At 44.6% G+C, this 24,803-nt stretch overlaps 1 protein-coding gene across 4 annotated transcripts; it reads left to right on the forward strand.

Annotated features, from left to right (window-relative positions):
• Positions 1-1,079: 1,079 nt before the first annotated feature.
• ATG13 (autophagy related 13) lies at positions 1,080-24,803 on the forward strand. 4 transcript variants are annotated; one of them, XM_059819382.1, is made up of 18 exons: positions 1,080-1,101; positions 6,701-6,782; positions 7,556-7,636; positions 8,289-8,408; positions 8,849-8,895; positions 9,205-9,345; positions 10,407-10,447; positions 10,986-11,082; positions 11,432-11,530; positions 12,272-12,362; positions 14,778-14,876; positions 15,992-16,102; positions 17,216-17,349; positions 18,553-18,670; positions 19,396-19,473; positions 19,775-19,891; positions 20,354-20,482; positions 21,719-24,803. In XM_059819382.1, the coding sequence occupies exons 2-18, from the start codon at positions 6,714-6,716 to the stop codon at positions 21,794-21,796; spliced, it is 1,650 nt and encodes a 549-aa protein (XP_059675365.1). In that variant the 5' UTR covers positions 1,080-1,101; positions 6,701-6,713; the 3' UTR covers positions 21,797-24,803. The 4 variants fall into 4 exon arrangements, with proteins under 4 accessions (XP_059675365.1, XP_059675366.1, XP_059675367.1 ...); XM_059819383.1 differs by lacking the exon at positions 14,778-14,876; XM_059819384.1 differs by lacking the exon at positions 11,432-11,530.

The raw sequence follows: 24,803 nt of genomic DNA on the forward strand, positions 1-24,803 counted from the left end.
GGGGGCGAAGCAGGGGGGCTCACTGCGGAGCTGACAACCCCCCAGCCCTGCCCGGCTGGGGAGGGCCTGGCACTGACAGGAATTTCCTCCCCCTGACGGGGAGGCGGCTGGTGCACCACAGCAGCCCGCTTCGCGGGCCTGGGAACCGTCCCCAGTCTCCGCCGACCCGGCCACGTTCACCCCCGGTAACGCAGAGACACGAACCGCCGGTAGCCGTGTGTGCCCCCCCCCACCGCTGCCGCCGGGCGGGTGAAACAGGCCCGGCCGGGCCCTGCCCTTGCCGGGCGCCCCTGAGCACTGAGGGGCAGCGGAGCGACCCTGCCGGCAGCGCCCGGCCCCGCCGGGAGCCGACCCGGCCCTTACCGGCCTGCGGCCGCTTCCAGGCGGTCCCCCGCCGCCGAGGAGGAGCCCGCGGCCGCCGCCGCGCTGCCCACCGGCCCGGCCCCCGCGCCGTTACCGCCGCCCCACACGCGCCGCGGCAGATTCGCCACAGCAAGGGGCTGCCGGCGCAAGCAGCGGCGGGCGCTGCCCCTCTTTCTCTCGGCCCCGGCTCCCTCCACGGCCGGCCCGGGGCGGTGCGGGTGGGCGGGGAGCGGCGGCGGCTCCGTCTCCGTGTGGAAAGTGCCGCCGCGGACACCCAGGCACCTCCCTCCCTCCCTCCGCCCGCCCGCAGCGGATGAAAACAAACAGCGGCGGTGGCGATGGCGGCGGCGCGGCGCAGGCCGCGGCTCTGAGGGCAGCGGCAGACCGATCCCCGCCGCCGGCCCCGCACCCGCACCCTCACAGGCGCTGACACCCGCGGCGAGCCCGCAGCGGAGCCGGCCGGCTGCGGGACCCCCGCCGGCCCGGGCGCCGGGGCCCGGGACCGAGGAGGAGGCGGAGGAGGGGCGCTGGCCGGAGCCCCAGGGCGGCCGCGGGGCCCCTGGGGCTTGGAGGCGCCGGGAGCGCGCCCGGGGCCGCGGGGACCCACCCCGTGCCCGGGCGGGGCGCTGAGGAGACGCCGGGGCACGGCGGGGGAGCGGGGCGGCGGGCCCCCCTCGGGCAGCCGGGCCTCCGCGCGGGATGAGCCGCCGCGCCGCCAGCACTGCCGCCCCCGTGCAGGTACCGGGGCCGGGCCGGGGGGTCCCGGGGCCGGGGAGGGCCGCGCAGAGGGGGCGGGAGCTCCGGGAGCCCGCGGGCGGCTCTTGGAGGATCGGGATCGGGACGTGGGGCTTAAGCCTTTGGCTGCGGCTTCGCGTCTCCCTTTTAGTTGCGCTTCGCTGCTCGCTGAAGTCAGTCAGGGTTTGCCGCAGCCGCGCCGGTGCCCCACAGCCGCGCGTGGGGCGGCTGGGCTTCCTTTTCCTAACGGCTGGTGACTGGCCGTGGGGATTGGGAAGGCTGCGACCCGCTGAAACCTCTCCAAGTGGTCTCTTTTGAAATCAAAATGCTCCAGTGCCTGTTAGAAATATGTAGAACTTCAGACCCCACGGTTCGTTGTATAGTTTTCCTGTAACATGCGAGTTTGCTGTCTGTTACGAAAGATCAGGGGTTTACAGATCATCGCATCTTTCTTTCCTGCTAGAGCTGTGGCTCTTAAGGCCCTGCCAGAGTCATTCCCGTCAATTCGGTGGGAGCAGAGACTCCTTCCCCGTCAGTGAACAGGTAGCAAAGGGACACTTTGGACTAAGCCTACAAACTGCCTAACAAAGCGCAAAAGCGTCGTGACTAGGCACATCGTAAGGGGGAAAAACACGGTAAATTACTGCCTTAGCTGAAAATTAGTTGGCTATGCAAATGGAGTCTAGAGCATCTCCAAATTATTGCAGGAGTGGCCTGACCTGGTGGAACCCTCCTTCTTGTGGCAAGAAATAAGTCATTCAGATGAGCCAGGCTGTATTTAAATGTCCAGAAGGATCATACAGGATCACCTTATTTTGTTTAAATGGTATTGTATAATCTCAACTTTTTTGAACATGTATTCATGCAGAAGTTGAGACCTGGTGATTATATCGGTGGTTGTAGTACAGAGTACGCAGAAGCAGATTCTGGTTTAGTCTGTATACTTTGGCCTGACAAACAAAACGAGAGGATGGACCTTTGAAGTGACACCATTTTCAGACCTTAGGGAAGTACAGAATGTAACTGCCGGTCAACAGGAATTGCTTAATTTTGGTTTTAAGCCAGGGGAGCTGGCAGTGCTGGCTTTAGGAAGATATTTCCTAAGCTGGGAAGTCATTTATCAGTTACATAGTAAATGTATTTCCTGACCAGCAGGAAAAATTGCCTCTTTATCAGTCAAAACTTAACCACAGAGCCTTTGATTTCATCAGAATATTTATATAATGTGAAACAGCTTTTCTGCTAGAATCCACTCTAGTCTTTTCTTTAAAAAATCCATAAACTTTAAAGAACGAGAGTGGCACACCTTAAAATTTAGAACTGTTCCCTCCCTCTCCCCAGATTTCTGACTAACCTACTAAGAAGGCAAAATGGAAATTAATTGTAAGTCATTGCAGGATACTGGAGTTTGACTTGTAGGCCCAGCCTTGAAACAGAGCTCTGTCTTTATGGGGATCTTTTTATAGTTGCTTATTAATGTGCTCAAAATACCTGCTTGCAGTGAAGCTTCTTGGTCATTGAAGGGGATGTTCTAGGAAAGCTTTCTTGGCAGTCAAGCCTATTTATCAAAGGCACTCTATTAAAAGCTTCAAAAACTTCAATGTGCTTCTTGTCCACCTGCATGATTCAACAAGGCTTTTCTGGAGCTTCACATAGGACATCCTCAGAGATTGGATTTGGCTCCTATATTAACAAAGAAGTTCTGAAAGAGTGGCAGGGACAAGGAGCCCCGTCTGGGGGGCACAGTCAGGTAGCCAGGAACGTACCGCTGGGATGAGAGCTGTGCACAGCCCTCTTCTTACAGCGACAGCCCTTCTTGTTTCTTTCCTCTGGTCTTTTTAATTTCACTCTGGAATAGGAACCATAAGTAATTATTTTGCATTGGTAAATATCTGTTTGAAAGGAAAGCATGATGACTTTAAGTTGTAGCAGCCGTGGCTCTGAGTGAAATCTCAGAGGAGGGAGGTGATGGAAGCAGCCTGTATATACTTTCCCCAGCAGCAATAATAATGCCTGGTATGCGCCAGGTGCTTCTGCTCCTTTCCCGTTTATGTACGCGAGCGTCAGACAGACATGCACACTAAATTCCCACGTATGAAACACATACTGTAATGCAAGAATTCACTGGTGTTACTGGGCTCCTGTCACGTGCCCGGGTTGCCGGTAGCTGCAGGCAGCAGGGCTGCTGCTGTCGGACTGGAGCATGGCCTGCCGGTGGCTGTAGTTTCTCTGGGCTCTACCAAGGCATGAAGGGGAGGGCTGTTGCAGTTTGTTGCATCATGGCATGAGCTTACACTGATGTGGCCTTCTTGGAGAAGGAGAGTATAAATAGTGTGTGTAAGGCACAATCCTTAGATGTTAAACTGTTGGAGAAGCCTAGTGTTCCTCTCTGCCTCATAACCTTGTGAGAAAGAATAAGGCTTTAGTCTAAAGAGCCACATGTGACAGTTCTCCTTTGAACATCTGTCTCTGAAGTTTCTGCTTAGAGGAAAGTGGAGACAAACGCAAATAAATAAAGGCGATAGGATGAAAATGGATGTTGCAGGAAGAGGGAGGCAAAGCAAAAAGCCGTGTGGCCAAGGTGCTTGTTTTTACCTGTGAACAGCCTATGTGTAAGGCTAAAGCAGTGAGGTATCAGTTTACTTAAGGGATTACTAGGTTGAGGGGGAATCAGTGATCTGTGGGTTTCTAACCTAGATCAAAGGTTATTTCCTTCTAGTTGTTATTCAGTGTAAAATTAGACAACATCTTCCTTGAGCTAAGCATATGCCCGGATACTGGCACTTAACAAGGAGCCGTGCTGGCATTGCAACCTACGGGACCTGAGAAGTTGAATGAGTTTGGTGGAACTAAAGTTTAAAGAACATTATTCCTGTTCAGGTCAGCTGGCGGCAGCTAACCTGAGTGTACTGAGGCATTTTTGTAAACAAAATGTTTGCTGTAATTCTAGGCCTGTCTTGACTCTTACCAAGAATGATTCTAAAGGTGAACACTGTCCTAAGCCTTAGCAGATCTCAGATAATCACCAGAGGCCCTCCTGCCAAAATGGAGAGATGGTGGTCATCAGATGACAGCCCTTAGACATGTCAGGAGCTGAGTTCCAAGGTCCCAGTTTCTCCCTGAAATTGCAGGCTCCTGACAGGAAACCTTGCCTGATACTTTCTGCTCTACTTTAGGCTCTGGTGAGTCAACTGTTGCTGGCATTTGGAGCTTGAGAGGTAAGAGTATGGATCTCCAAATGTTTCATGAATGTTACAGATAGTTTGAGATCTTGCAGGAAGAATCCCAGTTCTGCTGCAGCAGGGCAGACTATGAAGCTCTTGTTCTTTGAACCCTGAATCTAAGGTGGCTCTGGTGGCTGTTTCTCTCCTCTAGAGATATTTGGGTATATAGTCATTAGAACTAATTCCTATACTGCACAGAGAACCATGCTGATGATCTGCTTTGTTTCCTTTCCTAACAGACCAGTGCGCCTAACACCTTCCATTAGTTCCTGAATGTCTTGCAATAGTCGACACCAGAATTCTTTTCCAGCCCCATAAAGCAAATGTAGGTGCTTTATTTGGCAGCTCTCCTACAACATCAGGATATAAACTTCCTTTCACCTTTCTCCAGGGCTCGCGGAGAAATGCCCTCTCACTTCTTTTCACATTAAAAGCTAATTTGATTTCTCTTGGTATTTAAATGTCAGCATTCTCTTTGCTGAAAAAAAGATGTATTTTTTTAATGCAGTATTTTATTGCCCATAGCAGCCAGGTTTTGTTGTAGATCTCGGGTCCCCTCAACCCTTACAGTGCTTTACTTAAGTCAAAAGAATAGTAACAGGTCATTCTCACCTATTTTTTTTTGTAGTGGGAAGTGTCTATACTAAAAGCTTATTTTTTTTCAAGTTAGAGTGCTGCATCGATTAAACATCTAGCACTTTAAGTGCTGACTTCCTTTTGCATCCCTGCCCGCCCAGTAGAAAAGATCTGTAATCTCTGTCTAGTGGAGGTAAAGGCAGGGAAAGAAAGTACAATACTTTTGATGAGGAGGTTAAAATATCCAAAGGATAATTTGATAACGCATCTAATGTTGAATTGCTTGTGTTGTTAGTTCTCAAATTAAATTATAATTTGTAATGAGAACAGTACAGCGCTGGGAGATGCATTGTGAATGTAGCCTAGGAACTTTCAACTATGTTAGATGTCCAGCTTTCTTTTTATCGAGTCATTCAGAAAGCAGCACTTTTCTCTATAAAATGGTCTATAAATTGCAGTACTCTTATCTAGCAGCCCTTCTTGGATGATGCTCCTAAAACATTACTTAAAATAGGCATTTACTGCTATTAAGTGAGATATTTTAAATAGAAGTTCTGGATGTGCATAGTTATTAAAGATTGCATGATATTTTCTGTGTGAACAGGTCTATTAGCCCCTTTGTCCTGCTAAGCTTTAATTTGTATAGTGTACCTTGCTGCAAGTTCAGACTTTGCTTAAAGATTGAACACTGAGTAGAGTAACCTTGTGCACGGCAGCTGCTCGTGCTCACTGACCTTAGACCGCCAACGTTTCTGTGATGAGCTGCACGTTCCGTAAATACGTGATGTTTGACAAGCTGCTTCAGGCCAATTAGATGTCTCAAAACAAAAACAGCAACAGGAATTAAGAGTGAATTAATACTTTGAAGGCTTATGAACAAAAAGTACAATTAATGCTGCTAATTAAGGCATTCCTCCCCATGGTCTCTATACAATTATTCACTTACACGTGAAGAAACCGAGAGACAGAAGAATTGTGATTTATCCCAGGCCATGTGACATGATGGTGGCAGAAATCTGATCAGTGCCTTGGCCTGCCTCGCTTCAGGCGCTGTGCAGGTTCATTGTACTGCTAGGAACAATCGTATTTTGAAAAACAAGGCAGTGTGAATGTGGGAGCTAAGTATTTGTTGTCAGAGCTTTCAAGAGAAGTGAACAGAGAATTTTGTCTCTCCCTTGGCAAAAACGTATCTTTTCAGTTGGTTGTAGGTAAATTTGTGGCTGTACAGGATTACTGCAAGTACTATTTGTTGGAAGTAAAGAAGCAGTGTAGCCCGTTCCAGCAATGGTTTATTATATAGATTTCAAGATCTGCTGAAATACCACTGGAATATTGTTTTTAGAATTTCAGACTCAGGAAAACAATTTGGCTTGGTTTTGACCAGTGCCGATAACTGAAGATACATTATTTCTGAAGCAGAGACTGCTATGTCTGATGGGTAGCTTGGTATAGAATCCAGTCAGTGTGGTGTTGGGGTGTTTGGGGTTTTTTGTTTTTGCTTGTTTGGTTTTTTTTAATTAAGCTAGCAAAGTTGGAGGCCTTGTACCCAGTTTTACTTGTGAGCCCCTTTTGTTGTTTCTTTTCTAGTATCTTTTGCACTGACCAGATAAACTATTCACATGCATTTATACCTCACACCCACCCCCCTAAGTTCTGACCATGTTAGGGTTTTGACAAGCAGAGGCCTTTGGTGCTTATAATTTCTTTTGAGGTAACCTCTAATGGCAAAATATTTTGAAATCTTGAAATCCAAACAGAAAGCTGAAGGAAGACTTCATTCCCATGCCTGTGCTATATTTCAGATTGCCATATGCAATGGACACTGATCTCAGTTCCCAGGACAGGAAGGACCTGGACAAGTTCATCAAATTTTTTGCTTTAAAGGTAACGTTTTCTTCTGCGGGCAAATGCCTCTTCGTTCGTGTTTAAGAAAAGCCATACTTGCTGCAGCTAGAGTAACAAGGTTGGGGTTTGGGATATTTTGTTTTTGCTAAAGACCAAAGCAAGAAAAGCTGATGTCAAATTTAGGAGATTCCTGAGAATAACTAGAAAAACATCTTTTCCCCTTTTTCCTGCCTTCAAATTTATAACATAGTCTTTGTCAGAGTATCTACTTGCACCTATGTACCAAGTGAGTCCAGCTGTTAGGTAGTATCTTCTGTTGGACTCCACTCTTTAGCCTATCTAAATTTTTATATGGCATCCAAAAGCAGTAATACCAGAATGTTCTTTTGAATTACGTTGATAGGTAATTGTAATATTTGGCCTCACTTGGTATATAGGTGCAAGTAGATAACTCTGACAATGGCTATGCTATAAATGTACAGATTCACTTGACTTTTGTTTATGTGTCCAGGTTCAGGATATAGTTGTAAATTTTGTTTCAGTATGACCGAAAACTCTGCAACTCCTGATGGCAAAATTGACTTAGTTACTTCATGTTATTACAGAGAAAGGTCAGCTTAAAATTATTTTCTGTCTGAAATACATTTACCTGTTATATTATTAGACCTGAAGATTAGCATAGCAAACTCTACTTCTCTACACCCTGGTCAGCCCTTTCATTTTTTTTTTTACTTGGACTTTGTCTAGCTCAGGTTCTTAACTGAGGGCTCTGCGGAGCTCAAAATGTATGTACTGTTTCCTTTCTATTCCAGACGGTACAAGTAATTGTCCAGGCCCGACTTGGAGAGAAAATCTGTACCCGATCATCATCCTCCCCAACAGGCTCTGACTGGGTAAAGTAATGCTTTTTTAAAGCAACGCCATAACAGTTGGGGGTTTGTGTGTGTGTGCGTGCATGCACGCGCGTGTGTGCGTTGAGAACACAATGTAGTTGTTACAGTCTTATGCAGACTATAATAACTATTCATAGAATAACTATGTTCATTGGTGGTGTGGTGGTTTTTTTGTTGTTGTTGTTCACATGCAACATGTCACTCTGGGCTCTTAAGGGCTGATTAGAGGAGAGATAAGTGATACCTCTCAGCAGCTCCTGCTGGCTAAGGCGCATTTCCAAGATCTGCTGAGGGTGGGGTGATGAGTTCTTTTCTGTCAGAAGTTTGCAACTCTGCAATTCAGGACTTTATAGTAATGGGCTTTATTAAAATTGAAGAGACTCAAGACACTCTGTGGAGCAAGATAGGATTCAAATGAGAGAAGAACAACATGGTTTTTATGGCAGGATCAAGAAAAACATTTAAATTAGCAGCCAAGGAAATGTTTGCAAGTATGAAAAGCCCAAGCCCATCTGGGAATTTTCTGTTTCATAAATATTTCGGCGGATGCTGACCTAGTATGTTATATATGGGTTTGAGTCCATCTGCAGTGTACCATTAGGCAGTTTTTCAAAGAAATAAAAAACATTGAATCATCTCTTTCATTCTGCAGTTCAATTTGGCAATCAAAGATATACCAGAGGTTACTCATGAAGCAAAGAAAGCCCTGGCAGGACAACTACCTGCTGTTGGACGGTCTATGTGCGTGGAGATTTCTCTTAAAACCTCAGAGGTGAGAATTGAGTCAAAACAGATGCCATTTTTTTTACTTGAATCTTAAGTCACCTACCAGAGCTCCTGCCCTTTAGTTCAAGACAATGTGAAAATATCTTAATTTATGAAGTTAGGTAGTGTGCTAATGAAAATAAATGTATTGTTTAACAGAAGCAATTCACTGCAAATATCTGAGGCCAAACACACAAATGATAGAGCAGCAAAATTTAGTTTCTTAGACCATGAAGAGCTTAGCCATTCTGAGGAAGGTATTCCCTCAGGTGATCTAACTGTGCAGTGAGACTTCCAATGTACCTTCTTCTATTGTTGCATTACAAGAAGGTGGGAACCAGGAGAAACGTCTTCATTGAGAGGTGTGGCTGTTGCTGATCATTAATGAGATGTGAAAAGGTTGTGTTCTGAAATGAGCCTTTGCTTGCTATCCTTTGTCTGATCCAGGGGGACTCCATGGAGCTGGAAATTTGGTGTCTAGAAATGAATGAAAAGTAAGTGCATTCTTCACACTTTCTTTGTGTGTGTGTGTTTTAGCTGATGAAATGGGGAAGAGTGCTCAATCCATAGTGATGAATGAGTACATACTGGCTGTGTGGCCTGGGACACTTCAGAGAGAAGTCCCCTCTTTGTCTAGTGCAGCAGTCAAACTTTAATACTGGTGTCAAGAACATAAACTAGTAATTTTATTCCTTCTTTCTTCTTCCATTACAACTAGTAGTTTGATTTTTAAAAAATTAAAAAACCCAACCAAACAACTTAGCTGGGAACAAAAGACTAATTTTTTCTTTTGTGTTCTATAGGTGTGACAAAGAAATCAAAGTTTCATACACCGTATACAACAGGCTGTCTCTACTGCTAAAGTCTTTGCTTGCTATAACCAGGGTAACTCCAGCCTACAGACTCTCAAGGAAACAAGGCCATGAATATGTAATATTGTACAGGTAAAGCAGAATATGAAATTCCACATTTGAAATGCAAACAGCAGAGACTCTAAGCTTGCACAGTGCAGCTGCAAATGTGGTAAAAAGGGATGAGTGATAATAAATTCAAATTCTTTGGATTTAACTACTACTGATAGGTGGCAGAAGAGAACTTTGGGCTATATATCACCTTATAGCCTCCACCTGAGCCATTGAAAGAAAAACTAAGCACAGGCTGTGAAGTATTGTTGTTTGCTTACCATGTTGAGAAGAGTACAAAAATTCTACATGCACGCACTGGTTAAATTGCCTATTAGCATCCAGGTATTCAGTGCCTGGCCTGTATTTCATAAATGCCTGTCCACATTGCACATAACTGCAAAGCATACTTTTGCAGTATAGAGTCATACTCTCTCCTGCTATTCCATTTTAAAGATGCATTCTCAGCTCCACTTCCTGTAGTTCTTGCAGTTTACTCATCCGAATACCGAGTTCAACTCTGTTTAGCCTGTAAGATCTGACTAGCTCGTGGTTCACGGTTATCACCTTCCAGTCTTTGTTTTTGGCTTTGAGAAAAAGTCTTTCACATGTTTCTATAGCTAATTTAGATGATTCTAAATCATTTGCGCAGCTGAGAACTTAAAAAGAAATCACAGCCCCATTTCTTCATTTTTGCCTCCATTGGTGGTTTGGCATATACTTAAGAGCAGGTCTCTACAGCACAGTGAATCTTTCGTGTTGTGTGATAAATATCAGCTTTTAGACTCAGACCTGTCCGTGACGTTTATATCACTTCACATTTTTGCTCTGAACTGTAGACTTGCCACAGAGGCTTAAAATCTTAGAGAAATTTCTGATCAGACTACCGTTTTATCTTCCTTTTTATGTAACATGTCTTCCTCTGAAGTAGCTGGAAGGTTTTTTGAGATGGGCATTCTAGCCACTTCTTTTGTTTTTTTTTTTTTCTAAAGAGGAAAAGTAGTTCTAGCCTTTCAACTCATAAAATTAAATAAGGAATAAGGATATGTATAGCATTATGTCCCCAGTGGACCTAATACCTGTTCTTTTTCCTTTTCCTGCAGGATATATTTTGGTGAAGTGCAACTGAGTGGCTTGGGAGAAGGTATGATTAGGCAACACATGCAAACTAGAGCAGAACTGTTTTCCATACTGACTAGCCATTTATTACTATTCCTAAGTGCCATAAGGAAAACTAAGTCTGAGGTTTACATATGCTTTTTATCTGGATCTGCCAGTGAAGGGTTGTGTCATAAGGTGACACGTATAATGGTGGTACTTTGACAAAATCTAGGGTGATTGCCATTTTGACTCTAGTGATCTGGAACTGAAATAAGAATATGGAAATATGTTGAAAAGGGGCAGGACTGGTAAAGGAGATCATGATCTACTCAGGAACAAGAAGCACTTCAGAGCAGTATTTTAGACCAAGATAGGAAGCAACATCAGAAGTCTTGTAGATGAAGCCTACCAGCAAGGCAACCTAGTGCTGCTCTTTTATTATGGGTTCTATATGTATCTTTGGAGTTCAGATTGCAAGGGATAACGGAAACACTATAGAAATAAGATAATGTAACCTCAGAATAGAAAAGTATTGAACATAAATAATCAGTGAAACTGATAATCATTCCTTAACCTTATAGGTTTCCAGACAGTCCGTGTTGGGACAGTGGGTACCCCAGTGGGCACCATCACTTTGTCTTGTGCCTACAGAATCAACCTGGCTTTCATGTCAACCAGGTGAGAAAATGTGGTCATGCCAGAAACTGTTTTACAATAACGTACTATTAAACCCCTCATATTACGAGCCCCTAAATCTTTCCCTTCTGCTTATCCTTTCCTGCTGAGATCGTCCTTCACGGAGAATACTCTCTCTCATGCTTAAGTCTTGCAGCAAGGGGAGTATTTGGGTAGCCCTGAGCCAGACTCTAGAACTCCAAATTATAGATGCATGCTTGGAGTTGCAGGGCTGAATTGTAAAGATGTTCCAGTCCTATTAACAGACACAAGGGTTTTCTGTGAGGGCACCATGAATTGGGATGAGAGTAGAGAGAAAAAGCCAGTAACACCATTGCTTGTTGCCTTGCAGGCAGTTTGAGAGGACCCCTCCTATCATGGGGATTATCATTGATCACTTTGTGGACCGTCCCTATCCCAGCTCTTCACCCATGCATCCCTGCAATTACAGGTGAGGAAATACTGAGTTGAAGTCACGGGCCATGGTGAAGGCATCAATTATGCCCAAATACAGAGCCTTTTCCACTATTGCTGACTGCATGGGAAGGGAGACTGGAAGATTAGTGTCAATCTTACTGACATGGTTGAGCACATGAGGAAGAGTGACGTTTTTCTTCTCACATGTAGAAGGCCGAGTGCAGCAAGCCCTAGTATTTTCCCAAATTCCTTACAGAAGCACTGGGACACAAAGGATGTTTAACCTTGGCTGCCTTTGGGAATTTGAAAGTGTAACAGTTAATCCTGCTGTAGAACTACATGTCCAGAGGCACGCATCTCCAGATATTTCCATTGAGGAAAGGTCAGAGTTCAATTTCTCTTTGTAGATGAGAGGTTTGTCTTCTTTAAAATGCATGTGAGGGCACTCAGATTGTGACCAGTGGTATTGTTTGACAACAGCTCTGTAAACACCAAAGCCAGTAGCATTAGCTGGTATAACAAAACCTTTAGTTAAAAAAACCAGAGGGAAGTGTTTCTACTTGGGCGTAGAAGAGGAGCTCCTGGGGAAAATTAAAGTTTTCATACCTTGTTTTCCTCAGTTCTGCCAAGTAGATGAGAGCCCTTCATAATTCTCCTTTCAACTCCACCCAAATACTCTCAACCTCCCTGCAGCGTTTGTCCCAGTGTGTTTTACTATTTGTTTGTTTTAAGGAATATTTCCAGTTAGAAAGCTTTTCTTTTCTTGCTGCTTTAGAGCTGGTGAGGACAATGGTGCAGTATACCCCTCAGTAGAAGATTCCCAAGAAGTGTGTACCACATCTTTTTCCACCTCTCCTCCATCTCAGGTAAGAGAAGCCAGGCTCTTTTTACTCCTAGATAGAATCACTGTTAGGGTAGTGTGCATACTCCTACATCAACTACCGTGTAAACAGGCAGCCTCCTGCTGCTAATTAAAATTTAATGTGTGGGTTATATTATCATTACACTCTGAGTAAAACCTAGTTAGATACTAATTTCAACAAAATACCAGGGGACTAGAAAGACTGAATTACTGAGAAAGATTAGAAGAATCTACTCCTGTAGCTGGGCTGAGATGTGCTTGAAGAGGATAGCAGTGCACTTATACATTCACATACCGATACTGCAAGAAGAGGAATTCAAAAGATTGATGCCAGGCAGCGTAAGTAGAGGTAACAGACTGACATTGAGAAAGAAACACTGAAATACCAGGGAACTTCTTATAGCACAGTCATATTTTCTGCATTGCAGAATGGAAAAGCAGGGAAAAGACAAAAGCCATATTTGATGGACCATCTAAAACTAGTTGGGGCAGCATGAATAAGTATCAGCAAACAAATTGGGTCATAGTATTGAATGAGGGACTTAATACTCTGTACTTCCACCTACCCATGCAAATGTCATTTAAGTTTCAATTTTAAAATAAATAGATAATGGTTTCCTTCTGAATATCAAAACCCAGAAACTCCAATTCTTCCTTCTTTTACTGTCCTTATATGTCTGACTCCACATTTCTGTATTTTGAAGACTTGGCCAGATTTGCAGTTGTCCCTTAGCTTTAAGCATTCAGGAATGTCCTGCCTTGTCCAGCCAAGCAGATGGCTCTACTGATCTTTAAAGACAATCTAAAGACTCTAACTCTCATTTGCTGTCTATGTGAAACATAAAATGAAGTAAAATTGGAATGCTGTTCCAAACAGAAAGAATTTGCTATGGGTCTTTCCACTGCTTCAGAGGAATTAGTATGACTGGTTTAGCAGAACGTATTCTACTGTGTGAATGAGCTAGAAATGAGCTTTTCTTAGGAAGCATTTTCATGCCAAGTGGATTTTGAGTGACAGGGCATCAGGCAATGTTGAACTCATCAGCCAGCACTCATGGTAAGTCTGAGGAATAAAGCTTTTCTTATTCTGTGATACGCAGCTCAGGAGATAAGTTTGTGGCCGAGTTGTGTCCTGCCTTTTCACAAAATGGGTTAAATGCCAAAGGTTTCATACAGAAACTTCCACTGGCTTGCTTGTGCCAGTGTTACTTAACAGTAATGGTGTATGTAAATACATTGAAGTTGACATTTCCCCAGGGGACATGAAGCTTTGCTGTCACTGAGGGGAAAAGCTTTATGAAACCAGATGAACCTTGAGGATTCATATTAAGTATGAGCCTACATTCTTGCTTTTCCTATGGCTCATACTTGCCATATGCTGTGTGCTTATTTATAAAGCAACTGCCAGTCTTTGTTACCACAGAATTGTAAGGCTGTCTTGGCAGAGTGGTCTCTAAAGTAAATTAGAGGGCGAAAAAAAAAAAAGTTAAATTTTTTTCTCCGGCTTTCTATATACAACTTAATGTGTAGGAAAATAGTGGGAACAGTGTAGTTCTGGAGGCAAATTGTCCAAATCTCCACCTGCCTTCCCAGTAGAACTGAGGCCCAACTTGCATGATACAAGGGAATAGGTGTTACTTTCTCCCTGTGAGCTTGCATAGCATGTCTGTGTGTGTTATGGAGTAGCCCAAAATTCACGAGGTCTGGCCATGGGTAATACCCAGAAAAAAAGCTTTCCTAAAACTGAAGACTGTTGGTAGGAAAATGACTGGGAGAAGGTATGGACTGCATCAGGTTTGCATTGCCCTTTTTGCATTAGTACTCTCTGTGAGACAGCATTTACTTCTAGAGCATCACTCCTGTTGACAGAGTTCTCTCTTCACATCAGCGTATTTGAATTGCATCTTAGTCTGGCTCCCCTTTATTCTAAGGGTGCGGCACAGACCTGCCAAGTTACGATCCATCAGAATGCTGGAAGATTAGGAGCGTGGATGAATGGAGAGTACTGAAAGACATGTAACTTGTACATTCTGAAAAAAAATTACTCTTGGCTTTTTCTGGCATCTGCTCAGCTTTACCCTTGCTAACTGACTGGTACCAATTCTAATTAGCTGTGGAACAGAGTCTCTGGCAGTTGCTTTCTGTCAGTGTTCACTAGAGTCTAAAATATTATCTGTGTTGGGTGGTTCACTGAGATTGGAAAACAGTCAATTCTTTACAAAATGAATGTGCTTCTGGCAAATTGAGACTTCTGCTCTATGTGTAGGTGTGGCTGCTGCAGCCAAAACCTCTTCACTAGCATTCAGTTCATCCAACTCTTTACAGTTCTTCTCTGAAGTCCTTCTCTCTCTCTTTCTCTCTCCCCCTCTCTCACTCTCTCTTTTCCTTGTTTCCTCTGTGTGTCTGTATCTGTGCACAGTGTGTTTTTACTGTCACAAAGGCACATTTTCAGACCTCTCCTCCTGTGGTGACGGACACCTTGAAGGTCCCAGTGATGGGACTGGCCTTTTCACATCAAGTGAGTTGTCAATAGAATATGCTATACACGACCAGATATAGTTCTGGCATGACAGAACAAATACAGGGAAGTACAAATTTGACAATATGGAACGTTTGTTGCGCATGGGAAAGGCTGCTGAACCCAAAATGGGTCAGGCACATTACTGAGACTGACTGCTTAAATGCCCTTGCAGATGGAGGTCTCCCAAAGACAGGACAAGCACCCCTAAATAAACAACAGCTGTTGCAAGGATTGCTAGTGAAAGACACAAGTAGTAGGGCACAGTGCTGAGTGTTTTCTTGTAACGGCCGGTATCCCTAGAACCTGCACAATCATGAGTGCTCCATTCAGCATAACTAGCTTCATGTGAATAAAAGTGCTGTTCATCATTCAGACCCCTGTAAGTGATGTCAGCATTGGCGTTGCTGGAGTATCACACACAGAGCTCTGAAAAAAAGTGTTCCTTTTGAGGTCAAGCAAGCTAAACCAGGAAAGCTTTATTTAATCCACCCAGCTAGATTTCTACCTGGGGTGTGTAAGGAACTTCTCCTGGGTTTCACTGCTTCTAGCACTTCATTCCTAAAGCAATCTCAGAAGGGTTAGCTTCCCAGTTGTCTTTACCTAGCACATTTATGGGACTCTATTCTTGGGCTGAAGCTATTTGAACAGGCCTTGAAGAACAGCTATTTTAATGTGCAATGGGAATGGGTTCAAACAGTTGATAATGCAGTTGCTTTGGGGGAAAAAAAAATGCTAAGTACTAGCTCTTTAGTAAGCTGATGATGTCATTCATGCTTTTTCCAGTATGCACAACAGGACTGTAGAGCAGAGTTTCCCTGTGGCTGGATGTCAGTCATACCTTGCACAGCCTCCTCATATGTGTGTGGGAAACCAGTCTGGTTTTCTTGTCAAGGTCCAGACTTAGTCCCTGCAATAAGAACTTTTTAAGAGTAGTAACCTTCATTATTGTTTCCAATGAAAATGTAGCATCCTTCTGCCAGCCTGAAGTGCTGTGCCTCTGGCTTTCCTGTTCCTTATCCAGCGACTGATGATTATTCAGACTGTGGGGCATTCCCCTTCCCCTTCCTCTCTCCTCTCCCTTTGCCCTCCTTGTTTTTTCTCTTCTTTCTTAGCTTTCCAGCTCTCGTCTTTCCTATCAGCCTGCTGCCCTGGGAGTTGGATCAGCTGACATGGGGTATCCTGTACTCTTTGCTGGTGGCTTGAATGCTGCACACCCTCACCAGGTACTTGTAGAGGGTAGAACAAGCGTGGCTGATATTGCAACCATTTGTGTCACTTGTACATCTGAGAGAGGCCTTGAAGCTAGTGCATGCATTGGTATCCTGTCTGTCGGGAATGTAAAGAATGTACAGTAAATATAGAGAAAGCACAACTTGCACAGGAGCTGGCAATTGGCTCCTCAGCATCCCTGACTTCACTGGGATAGGGGTCATGTGGAAAAACTACACCAAGAGAGCAGGCACCAGACCTGTTTGCTTGCACCAGCATATCACCGATTCCAAACTTTGGCTCTCTTACAGAGCTGCTGCCCCCATAGCTGTCCAAGCACAGCACTGTAGCCTAGACACAGGATACACTGACAGTCCGTATTGGCGTATTTGCATCCATTCATCAGACAAATAAGCAAAGCTGACAGAAGTCTTTTTCTGCCTGTGATGTTGCTGCTACACCAGAGTTTTGCTCACACAGTGATGGTAGAATAGACTGTTTCAGTTGGAAGGGATCTACAACAATCATCTGGTCCAACTGCCTGACCAGTTCAGGGCATTCAAGTTAAAGCATGTTATTAAGGGCATTGTCCAAATGCCTCTTAAACACTGACAGGCTTGGGGCATCAACCATCTCTCCAGGAAGCCTGTTCCAGTGTTTGACCACCCTCTCGGTAAAGCAATGATTCCTAATGTCCAGTCTAAACCTCCCCTGGCACAGCTTTGAGCCATTCCCATGCATCCTGTCACTGGATCCCAGGGAGAAGAGCTCAGCACCTCCCTCTCCACTTCCCCTCCTCAGGAAGCTGTAGGGAGCAATGAGGTTGTAGCAAGAGGATACAATTCCCCCCCCCCGCCCCTTCTTAAAGCAGAGGACCTAGGCCAGAGAGCTCTGCAGTGTAAAACAGGCCTGAAGTGGAGAGGAGTGGAGTAGGAAGGAAATAAAGAGTTTGTATTGTGGTCATCACCTTCTACTTGACACCTCTCTCAGCCTCATGGGGGCTAGAGCCTGGTCATATGCCAAAACCCCCACAACGTAGTCCCAGTACAATGGAATCTGCTCTGTATTGCACCGTGGTGTTGACCTGATTTTGAGATCTCTAACTTGACCATTCCTCTCCATCTCAGTTGATCGGTCCAGGCAAAGAGGGGGGAGTTCCCCCGATTCCTAGCCAGCCAGCACATGGCACTCAAGCTGACCAAGAGAGGATGTGCACCCCACTGGATGGAGTCCACTACTCAGCAGCTACTCCTTCTAGTAGGTAGGTTGGTTTTAGATGATCGACCACTTGTGCTAGGCCCATTTATAATCCTGTTAAGATAAAACTTTTGTTTTCCCCTTTTTATCTATTGTTTGTAGCATAACTGGCTTTCCATCCCCAGAAACAACTAGCAGCTTTCTCTGATTGGGGATTTTTCAGCCTTTCTCCAAAGATCTTGCCCACCTACTTACACTTGCTAGTCATTGTAACATCCTTGCAACTTCCGTTATGTCAACTTTATTATCAATTTTATCTTTTTTTGATCTGTCTACTGTTTTTGCTGATTGTAAATCAGCAAGATGAAGTAAGTTCACAAGCGAGTCGTAAATTCTCCAGAGACTTAATGTGAATTGTTACCAAAACCAGTTGTAGTTATTGCAAATCTGTTCACTATTTTATTAAGAAACATTAGGCACAAAGTTACTTAAAAGGAAACAGTGCAACCTCAAACTGTCCTAAATCACCTCTCTCTCAGCTAATTAAATCCTTTTTTTTGGTCACCATATTTATTTCTTGCAAAGTCTCTCTTGGGGTCACATAGTTCTGAGTCAGCTATCTTAAGCAGAGATACTGCTATGAGGAAACCAAAAATCATAGTTGCACTAGCACTTTCCTGGGTATGCTGTCTAAGTAGTCCTCTTGCCAGAAGACTCAACTATTTTTTTTGTTTGTTTTACATTTCTAAATACCTGTGGTAGGAAAAAAAACAGGTCATAGAAATAACTAATAGCCACACAGTGAATTAATCATACTGGCAGTGGCTGTTTTGATGTATTAAGACTGCTGCCTTTGTAACCTGAGTGACAGATACACTTCTGGTTCTTGCCCTCACCTCCTGACAGATCTGTGACTACTATAGTACTGAAAAAATAATAATGATGAACAGGAATTGCTGTGAACGTGCACATTCTGAAGTTAAAAGTCCATCTCCAAAAAGAAAAGCTTATTTCAGTTGGCAGCAACCTTTCATTCAACTAAATATTTTTCATCCAGCTTTAAACAAAAATCCGATTCCACAAGCATCCCACTCCCCTTTTGTGCTCACAACTGAGGAGGAAGGTGTGGTACAAGGACAGAGATTTCTGTTGCTCTTCCTCCAATACTAGGAGTAAACCCAGAAAAATGAAGGAGCCTTGTAAAGTATGTGATTTGTCTATACTGTTTGTGCCATGAGTCACTAATTAGTCTATTTTCCTCCCCCAGTGAGGACACAGAAACAGTGTCAAACAGCAGCGAAGGGAAGTGTGGCTCCCCACATGACCTTCTGGAGACCATCTTTATCCGGAAGGTGGGAGCTTTTGTCAACAAACCCATTAATCAGGTAACTAGCAGTAGATCTTCTCAGAGGGACCATAATACCTTGCTTCTCCCATCTGCTCCTACACAGAAGAGCAAAAAGCACCCCAATGCCAGGGCAACCCAGGAGACTGAGAGTGCATATTCCCGCCCACTGCATTTTCCTACAAGGTCTTGTCATAGGCTTGTTTTTCATAAAATCCTTTTGGGATGTGACAGCCATTGCATTTTCCCCACTTTGCCAACACCCTATTTGGGTATGGAAGAGTTGATACTCCACCTGGGTCTCACAATGATTTGCTGCTGCTACAGGTTCATAAAATAGGGAAGCTGGTAGAAAGCCTCCCTTCCTTGAAGGGACATGCAGTAGACCAGTTCATCACTAGTAAGCAAGCTTTTAAGTTCAGCTAGGGCAGCTTAGAGATCTGCCCAGTTCCTAGGGCTGCTCTTCTAGGCCTTTTGGATGGATGAAGGAGAGTTGTTGGAATTTGTAGCAGTTCATTAATCCTTACTTATATTATACAAGACATATATAAGCAATCCCACCTCAGGGTATGTATCTGCATTAGGTCAGCTGAGTACAATCTCTCTATTTTTTGCCTTTTAAATGAGGTTGTCAGCCTCCTGCCTAACTGCTGACATGATCTTGGACAATTTTTAGCAGGCCTGACAAAGACTTTTGATATCCTTTTCTGTGCTGGGAAAGCAGAGCATCTCAGTGAATCTGAGATGAACGCTGAATCTCCACAGGTGACCATGGCCAACTTAGACATTCCTTTTGCCATGTTTGCTCCCAAGAATGTTGAGCCAGAAGACAACGACCCCATGGTAAGCCTCTTCTAGAGGTATAATGTATGCCTTCTCAGCATCCCTTATGCAACATCCATGCTATTCCCTACCTTGAATACGCTTTGTTTTTTGAGCAATGAACTAGTTACTCAGATTTGTTTGGTTTCAAGAAGTCTCCCTTGTTGAGTCTTGGGCTCTCTAGACATGCAAATAACAGTATGTGTTTGCTGCCCCTGCATGTGTTTATTGTCCAACCTCCTAACTACCCCCACACTGTCAAAAATACACAGACAGACGCGATCGTAAGATCAGTACTCACCGTCTTTGATTTCTTGGGCAGGTCAATCCTCCTGACTCCCCAGAAACTGAATCTCCTCTACAAGGCAGCTTACACTCACAGGGCTCTAGTGGCAGCAGCACAGGGAACACCCATGATGACTTCGTTATGATTGACTTTGTAAGTGCCCTCATCAGTGCTATCACATAACACCTGCATCTTAGGTGGGCTTCAGGTGCTGGTACAATGGCAAATGATGTAAGAGTAGTTTTCAGTGGGGGTGGAAAAGACCCATGATTCACAGTTGCAAACTAGAGCCTGATGGTCCCCAAACTGCAAAGACACTGATACTTGGAACCAACAGCTACAAATTAAACACTCTTTCAGTTCCCTACCAACACCTGGGCTTGGTATCCTCTCTCTAATGCCTAAAGGAGCCAGATTCTAAGGAACTGCTCTCTTCCAAGTGCTCAGGCAACCACAGATCTTGGCTGTTCTTCAGTTATTTAATCTGCATTATTGCAGCAACAGTTGTAATGCCAAGATGTTTACTGATAGCAGGTAATGATTTTACCTGAGATTATGGCAAAAGGGAAGCCAGTGTTTCTGAATGGGAATTAACAGCAGTATCTTTGATTCTAGAAACCAGCATTTTCAAAAGACGACATTCTTCCAATGGACCTGGGGACGTTTTACCGTGAGTTTCAGAACCCCCCTCAACTCAGCAGCCTCTCCATTGACATTGGAGCGCAGTCTATGGCAGAGGATTTGGTATGGAACCCTAAAATTTCTGTTTGTGGGAATCATACGTACTTTATAATGCTCTCTCTGTTCCTGGTTTGAAAAAAGTCGTATCTTCATAGAATCATAGAACAGTTTGGGTTGGAAGGGACCTGTAAAGGTCATCTCGTCCATCCCCCCTGCAATGAGTGGGGACATCTTCAACTAGATCAGGTTGCTCAGAGCCCCGTCCAACCTGGCCTTGAATGTTTCCAGGGATGGGGCATCTACCACCTCTCCGGGCAACCTGTTCCAGTGTTTCACCACCCTCATGTAAAAAATGTCTTCCTTACATCTAGTCTAAATCTGCCCTCTTTTAGTTTAAAACTATTGCCCCTTGTCCTATCACAACAGACCCTACTAAAAAGTCTGTCCCCATCTTTCTTATGAGCCCCCTTTAAGTACTGAAAGGCTGCAATAAGGTCTCCCTGGAGCCTTCTCTTCTCCAGGCTGAACAACCCCCAACTCAGGCAGAGAGCCTGTCCTCATAGGAGACGTGTTCCATCCCTCTCATCATTTTTGTGGCCTCCTCTGGACCTGCTCCAGCACGTCCATGTCTTCCCTGTACTTCTCAGAAGAGAGACCCTGCCCAAAGGGGGTCCCTCACTAATATGTTCCAGACAAATGTAAATTTGTTTGTGGCACACCTGAGCCTCTGAAACTAGTGTGTTTATCTTCAAGCTGAAAGCTGCTGCCACATGCTTGCTGTGGCTGTCATTGAAACCCCCAAAGCTAATCCTATCTCTGGCATGTCAAACTTAGTGGCAAACTAGGCCTGATCTTGCAGCCTGCGCAGAGGTAAAATCCTGGTGTGGCTGCTTAAAGTCATGTTCAGGTGAGTGCTGTATTGGGCTGGCAGGCGTTGTAACGTACTGTGGGGAAAAATGAATACCAAAGGCTAAGAGCTGCAAGTAGCTTGATGAAGGCAGTGCTACGAGCAGGTTATTGTGCTGCAGCTGGTGGTGGGAATTGCACACGGCGTGCATGGGAAGTGCACCTACTGCTCCTGCAGAACAAACACGCTCTGGGCAGAGTGCCCTTCTCAGGGTCACTTGCTGGATGCTGCCAAAGGACTCCTGGTTTTGTGCACGTAGGAAGGGGAGCCCAGAGCAGTGGAGAGAGGTTGCATGACTCAGAAACAGAATTTTTACCTTAGAGTGTGTGTTTAAAGCTTCCTTTTATCTGCTGTGAATGAGCCCTGATCTGCACTCTTCTTTACCCTTCCAGGACTCGTTACCAGAGAAGCTGGCAGTACACGAGAAAAATGTCAAAGAGTTTGATGCCTTTGTAGAAACCTTGCAGTGAAGCTGTTTTCCAGTTTTGCTGCAGCAGTTCTTCCTCCTCAAGGCATCCTGGAGAATGACGTCAACAAATATCTCTATTGCCCCTGCTCTGCCTTTTGTCTCACTTTGACTAGTTCCTTCCATCAAGTGAACTTTCTTTGATTGCTCTCTTCAACAGCAGATACAGCTCATCTGCTGATTTTCCTCAACTACACCACCACATAGTTCTGGACCGCTTTTCCTGTTCACGGTCAGTTTTGAATTTAAGACTTCATTAGGGACACAGGAAGTCAAACTCCAATGTATGAAACTTACTTTCTCTTCGGTCTTTGTTCTGTGTGGAGGGGCTCTGTGAAAAGTTGCCATATGCTTCCTCCAGAGGTCCTATGGTGTAAGTTCCCTAGGTGTAGCTTCTTGCTAACAGACTTTTTCCTACAGTCTCCGATCCTGTTAGAGCATAGAAAGCTTTGGCTCATTTCCAGGGTCTGTGAGTTCAGCAGATTCAACAGTTTTAAGTCCAGGACATCCATTCCGCGGAACGGGGCATTTCATCCCAACTTCGGTGTGCGTGCCTGGAGCCCAGGGAGAAACGTCAGCTTTGGGACCTGTGTAACACCAGTTACCTTTGTTTTCCTGCTCCTAAGGAACTGGGTCTCTACGCAGTCGTTTTGTATCAGGCCTTCTGTTGCGCAGGCTGATAAGCAGGAATGAAACTACAGAAGCGCTTTCCACATTTCCTTCCTGAGTGTACTGACGCTCAGCCATGCTGAGGTTACCAGTGTTGACTGTTGGCAAGCCTGCACGCAGCAGCTGTGGTGATGCTGAATTCATAGTCTCTGCTTCTGAAATGTAACTGTAAATACTAGGAATCCTATTTCTTTAGGGTTATGTAACTAGGAGTCTTAGTCCAAGATTCTTTCCTCTAACCCTTGCAAACCTTCCTGCTTTATGGTTAATAGATGATCTTAAGAATCAAGAAATATTTATTGCTTTTAAAGAAACCTATATTTAAAAGATGTTCTGTTTTCATGTAGTAGTGCGGGAAATTCTGCCCTGGATCACTGTAGACAGCAAGTGTGCCATTGAACCCTGGCCAGTGAGACTGGTCTCTCTTTGCAGGAAAATATCTAAGATATTTATTTTCTAAGACAGACTTGATTATTCTAATATAATACTCTGTTTTGGGGACTGTGTGTCCATTACATCCAGTCAGGGCCCACTGATAGAATGAAACGCGCACATCAGTGTAGTGGAGTGGCAGGGACTTCGTAAAAAGCTGTATTCTGATGGCATGGATGAATTTGCAGTGTTCTTCAGCCATTCAGAAGGCAGCTTCTTTAAAGAAGCACATTTTTGGGGAGCTTATGGTACTTTTTAATCAGCTGGCTTTTGATTAGCTGAAATTTTATTTTTGTAATGATCTGGCTATGAACAGTGTGACTGGCTGGCAGTGCTCTACGGTTGATTTAGCTGTTGCTTGTCTTTTGCCTGATGTAAGGACGGGAGGAGGAAACAGCAACACTAAACAGAAACTTAGATAAGGTAGGTCTTCTTGTGGTTCTCTCTCCTCCTCCCTTGTGTAACCGGACTGAGCAACTGCAAGACCCCTTACTGTCCTAAAACACTTTTTTTCTTTCTTTCTCCAGAAGTGGGGTTGTGTTGCCTCAGTACTGAGGAACCATCTTAATTTCCTTAGAATGGCTGAGTAACCAGCCTTCTAGTTAGTGCAATGTGACAGCTTCTTCAACTTAGCTTCAGTCCTAATCGAAAGAGATTGCTAGCAGCTGACGGGGGAACCCCACCTCCTCTCTAGAACACTATTTCTGTGCCCCTGCTAGAGCAAGGAACCAAGGTCAGAATAGAGCTTATTGTAAGGTCAGAGCAACGCAATGCTTCGAACTTTACCAGCTGTTTTGTTGAGTGATGTGTTCGGTGGGAGGCCATGTGAGCTCTAAAACTCTAGGTTAGAGCTTTATTGAAGGAAAGCTACCCACCAGAACCTTTTTAGTTTACTCAACCAATTCAACGTTTCAGCAGCCTCACACAGAAATTGCTTAGTCCTTGCAAAATAAGATGCACCAACATTTAAGAAAGCTTCCAAGATAAACAGCTCACAAGAGGGCTTAAGTTACACGGGCTTTAACAAATACTTGATCCCCACAGCCAGAGCCACCTTGTTTTACAGGTGGAAAGGGTCACAGAAGGGTGCAGGAACACAAGGAAGTAACAGATCAGCCGGCTCTCACCTCTGCTCAGGCAGTTGGTCTCTGCTACCTTGTAGGAAGTAGCTCACAGGTGGTCGCCATCACCTTTCTCTTAACATACAGGCTGTGCTTGGGAGAGTGATACAATCCGGGCTGCAAAGCAGCAAAGATGGGCTAAAGTGTTGTTTCACACTGTATTCATGGAGGAGAATAGACTAGGTTGAACTTCATCTCGCCAGTGCTACTGCTGTCCTCTTCTCACCCTGGCAAGCTGTGGAGTTGGCAGAAAGCAGGCCATTCTTGCGAATCCTGTCCAGAAGGTCCCCTGAGCCAAATGCTTGTCCTCATTTGTTGGTGCAGTTCCTAACATGGCTACAGCTCCCCCCATCTTGTAGGGCAGAACGTCAGTGTGGCACACTTTTTTCTACTTCAAAAGGCTGGAAATTTGCCTATATAAGCTGCTAGTGTTGAGCTGGATGGCCATAGCAATAAAGACATTCTCTAGGGCTGAGTTATGTGCCTCTTTTCTGGACATTCCTCAGTTTCAACACATAGTTGCTGCATCTAGGCTCTGAGTTCTCTGACCACTGCAGAGATGCTCTGCTTCAGGAAAGACCTAGCTGCTGCTGTGGCCTGCCACAGATTGTGTTATGAAGGCTGTTTATTTTAGCAGCTGTCTGCTCGATTCTATATTAAGGACAGTATGTATGTAGCTGCTGATTTAGAGATACTTTGGGTGAAGGGGAAGGCTCCTAAATTGTATTGTTTTGGAAATAGTCTCCCATGTACTTCAAGTATTCAAAGAATTTCCAATAAAACTTTTAC

Source organism: Gavia stellata, chromosome 7 (genome assembly GCF_030936135.1).
Source record: "Gavia stellata isolate bGavSte3 chromosome 7, bGavSte3.hap2, whole genome shotgun sequence".
NCBI classification, from domain to species: Eukaryota; Metazoa; Chordata; class Aves; order Gaviiformes; family Gaviidae; genus Gavia; species Gavia stellata.

What these genes read in the sequence shown, in the direction of transcription:
- ATG13 (XM_059819382.1), top strand. Translation starts at nt 6,714, where the DNA reads ATGGACACTGATCTCAGTTCCCAGGACAGGAAGGACCTGGACAAGTTC. An exon ending in CCCCAACAGGCTCTGACTGG is followed by an intron (nt 7,637 to 8,288) that starts GTAAAGTAATGC and finishes TTCATTCTGCAG; the next exon opens with TTCAATTTGGCAATCAAAGA. An exon ending in AGTCTATGGCAGAGGATTTG is followed by an intron (nt 20,483 to 21,718) that starts GTATGGAACCCT and finishes TTACCCTTCCAG; the next exon opens with GACTCGTTACCAGAGAAGCT.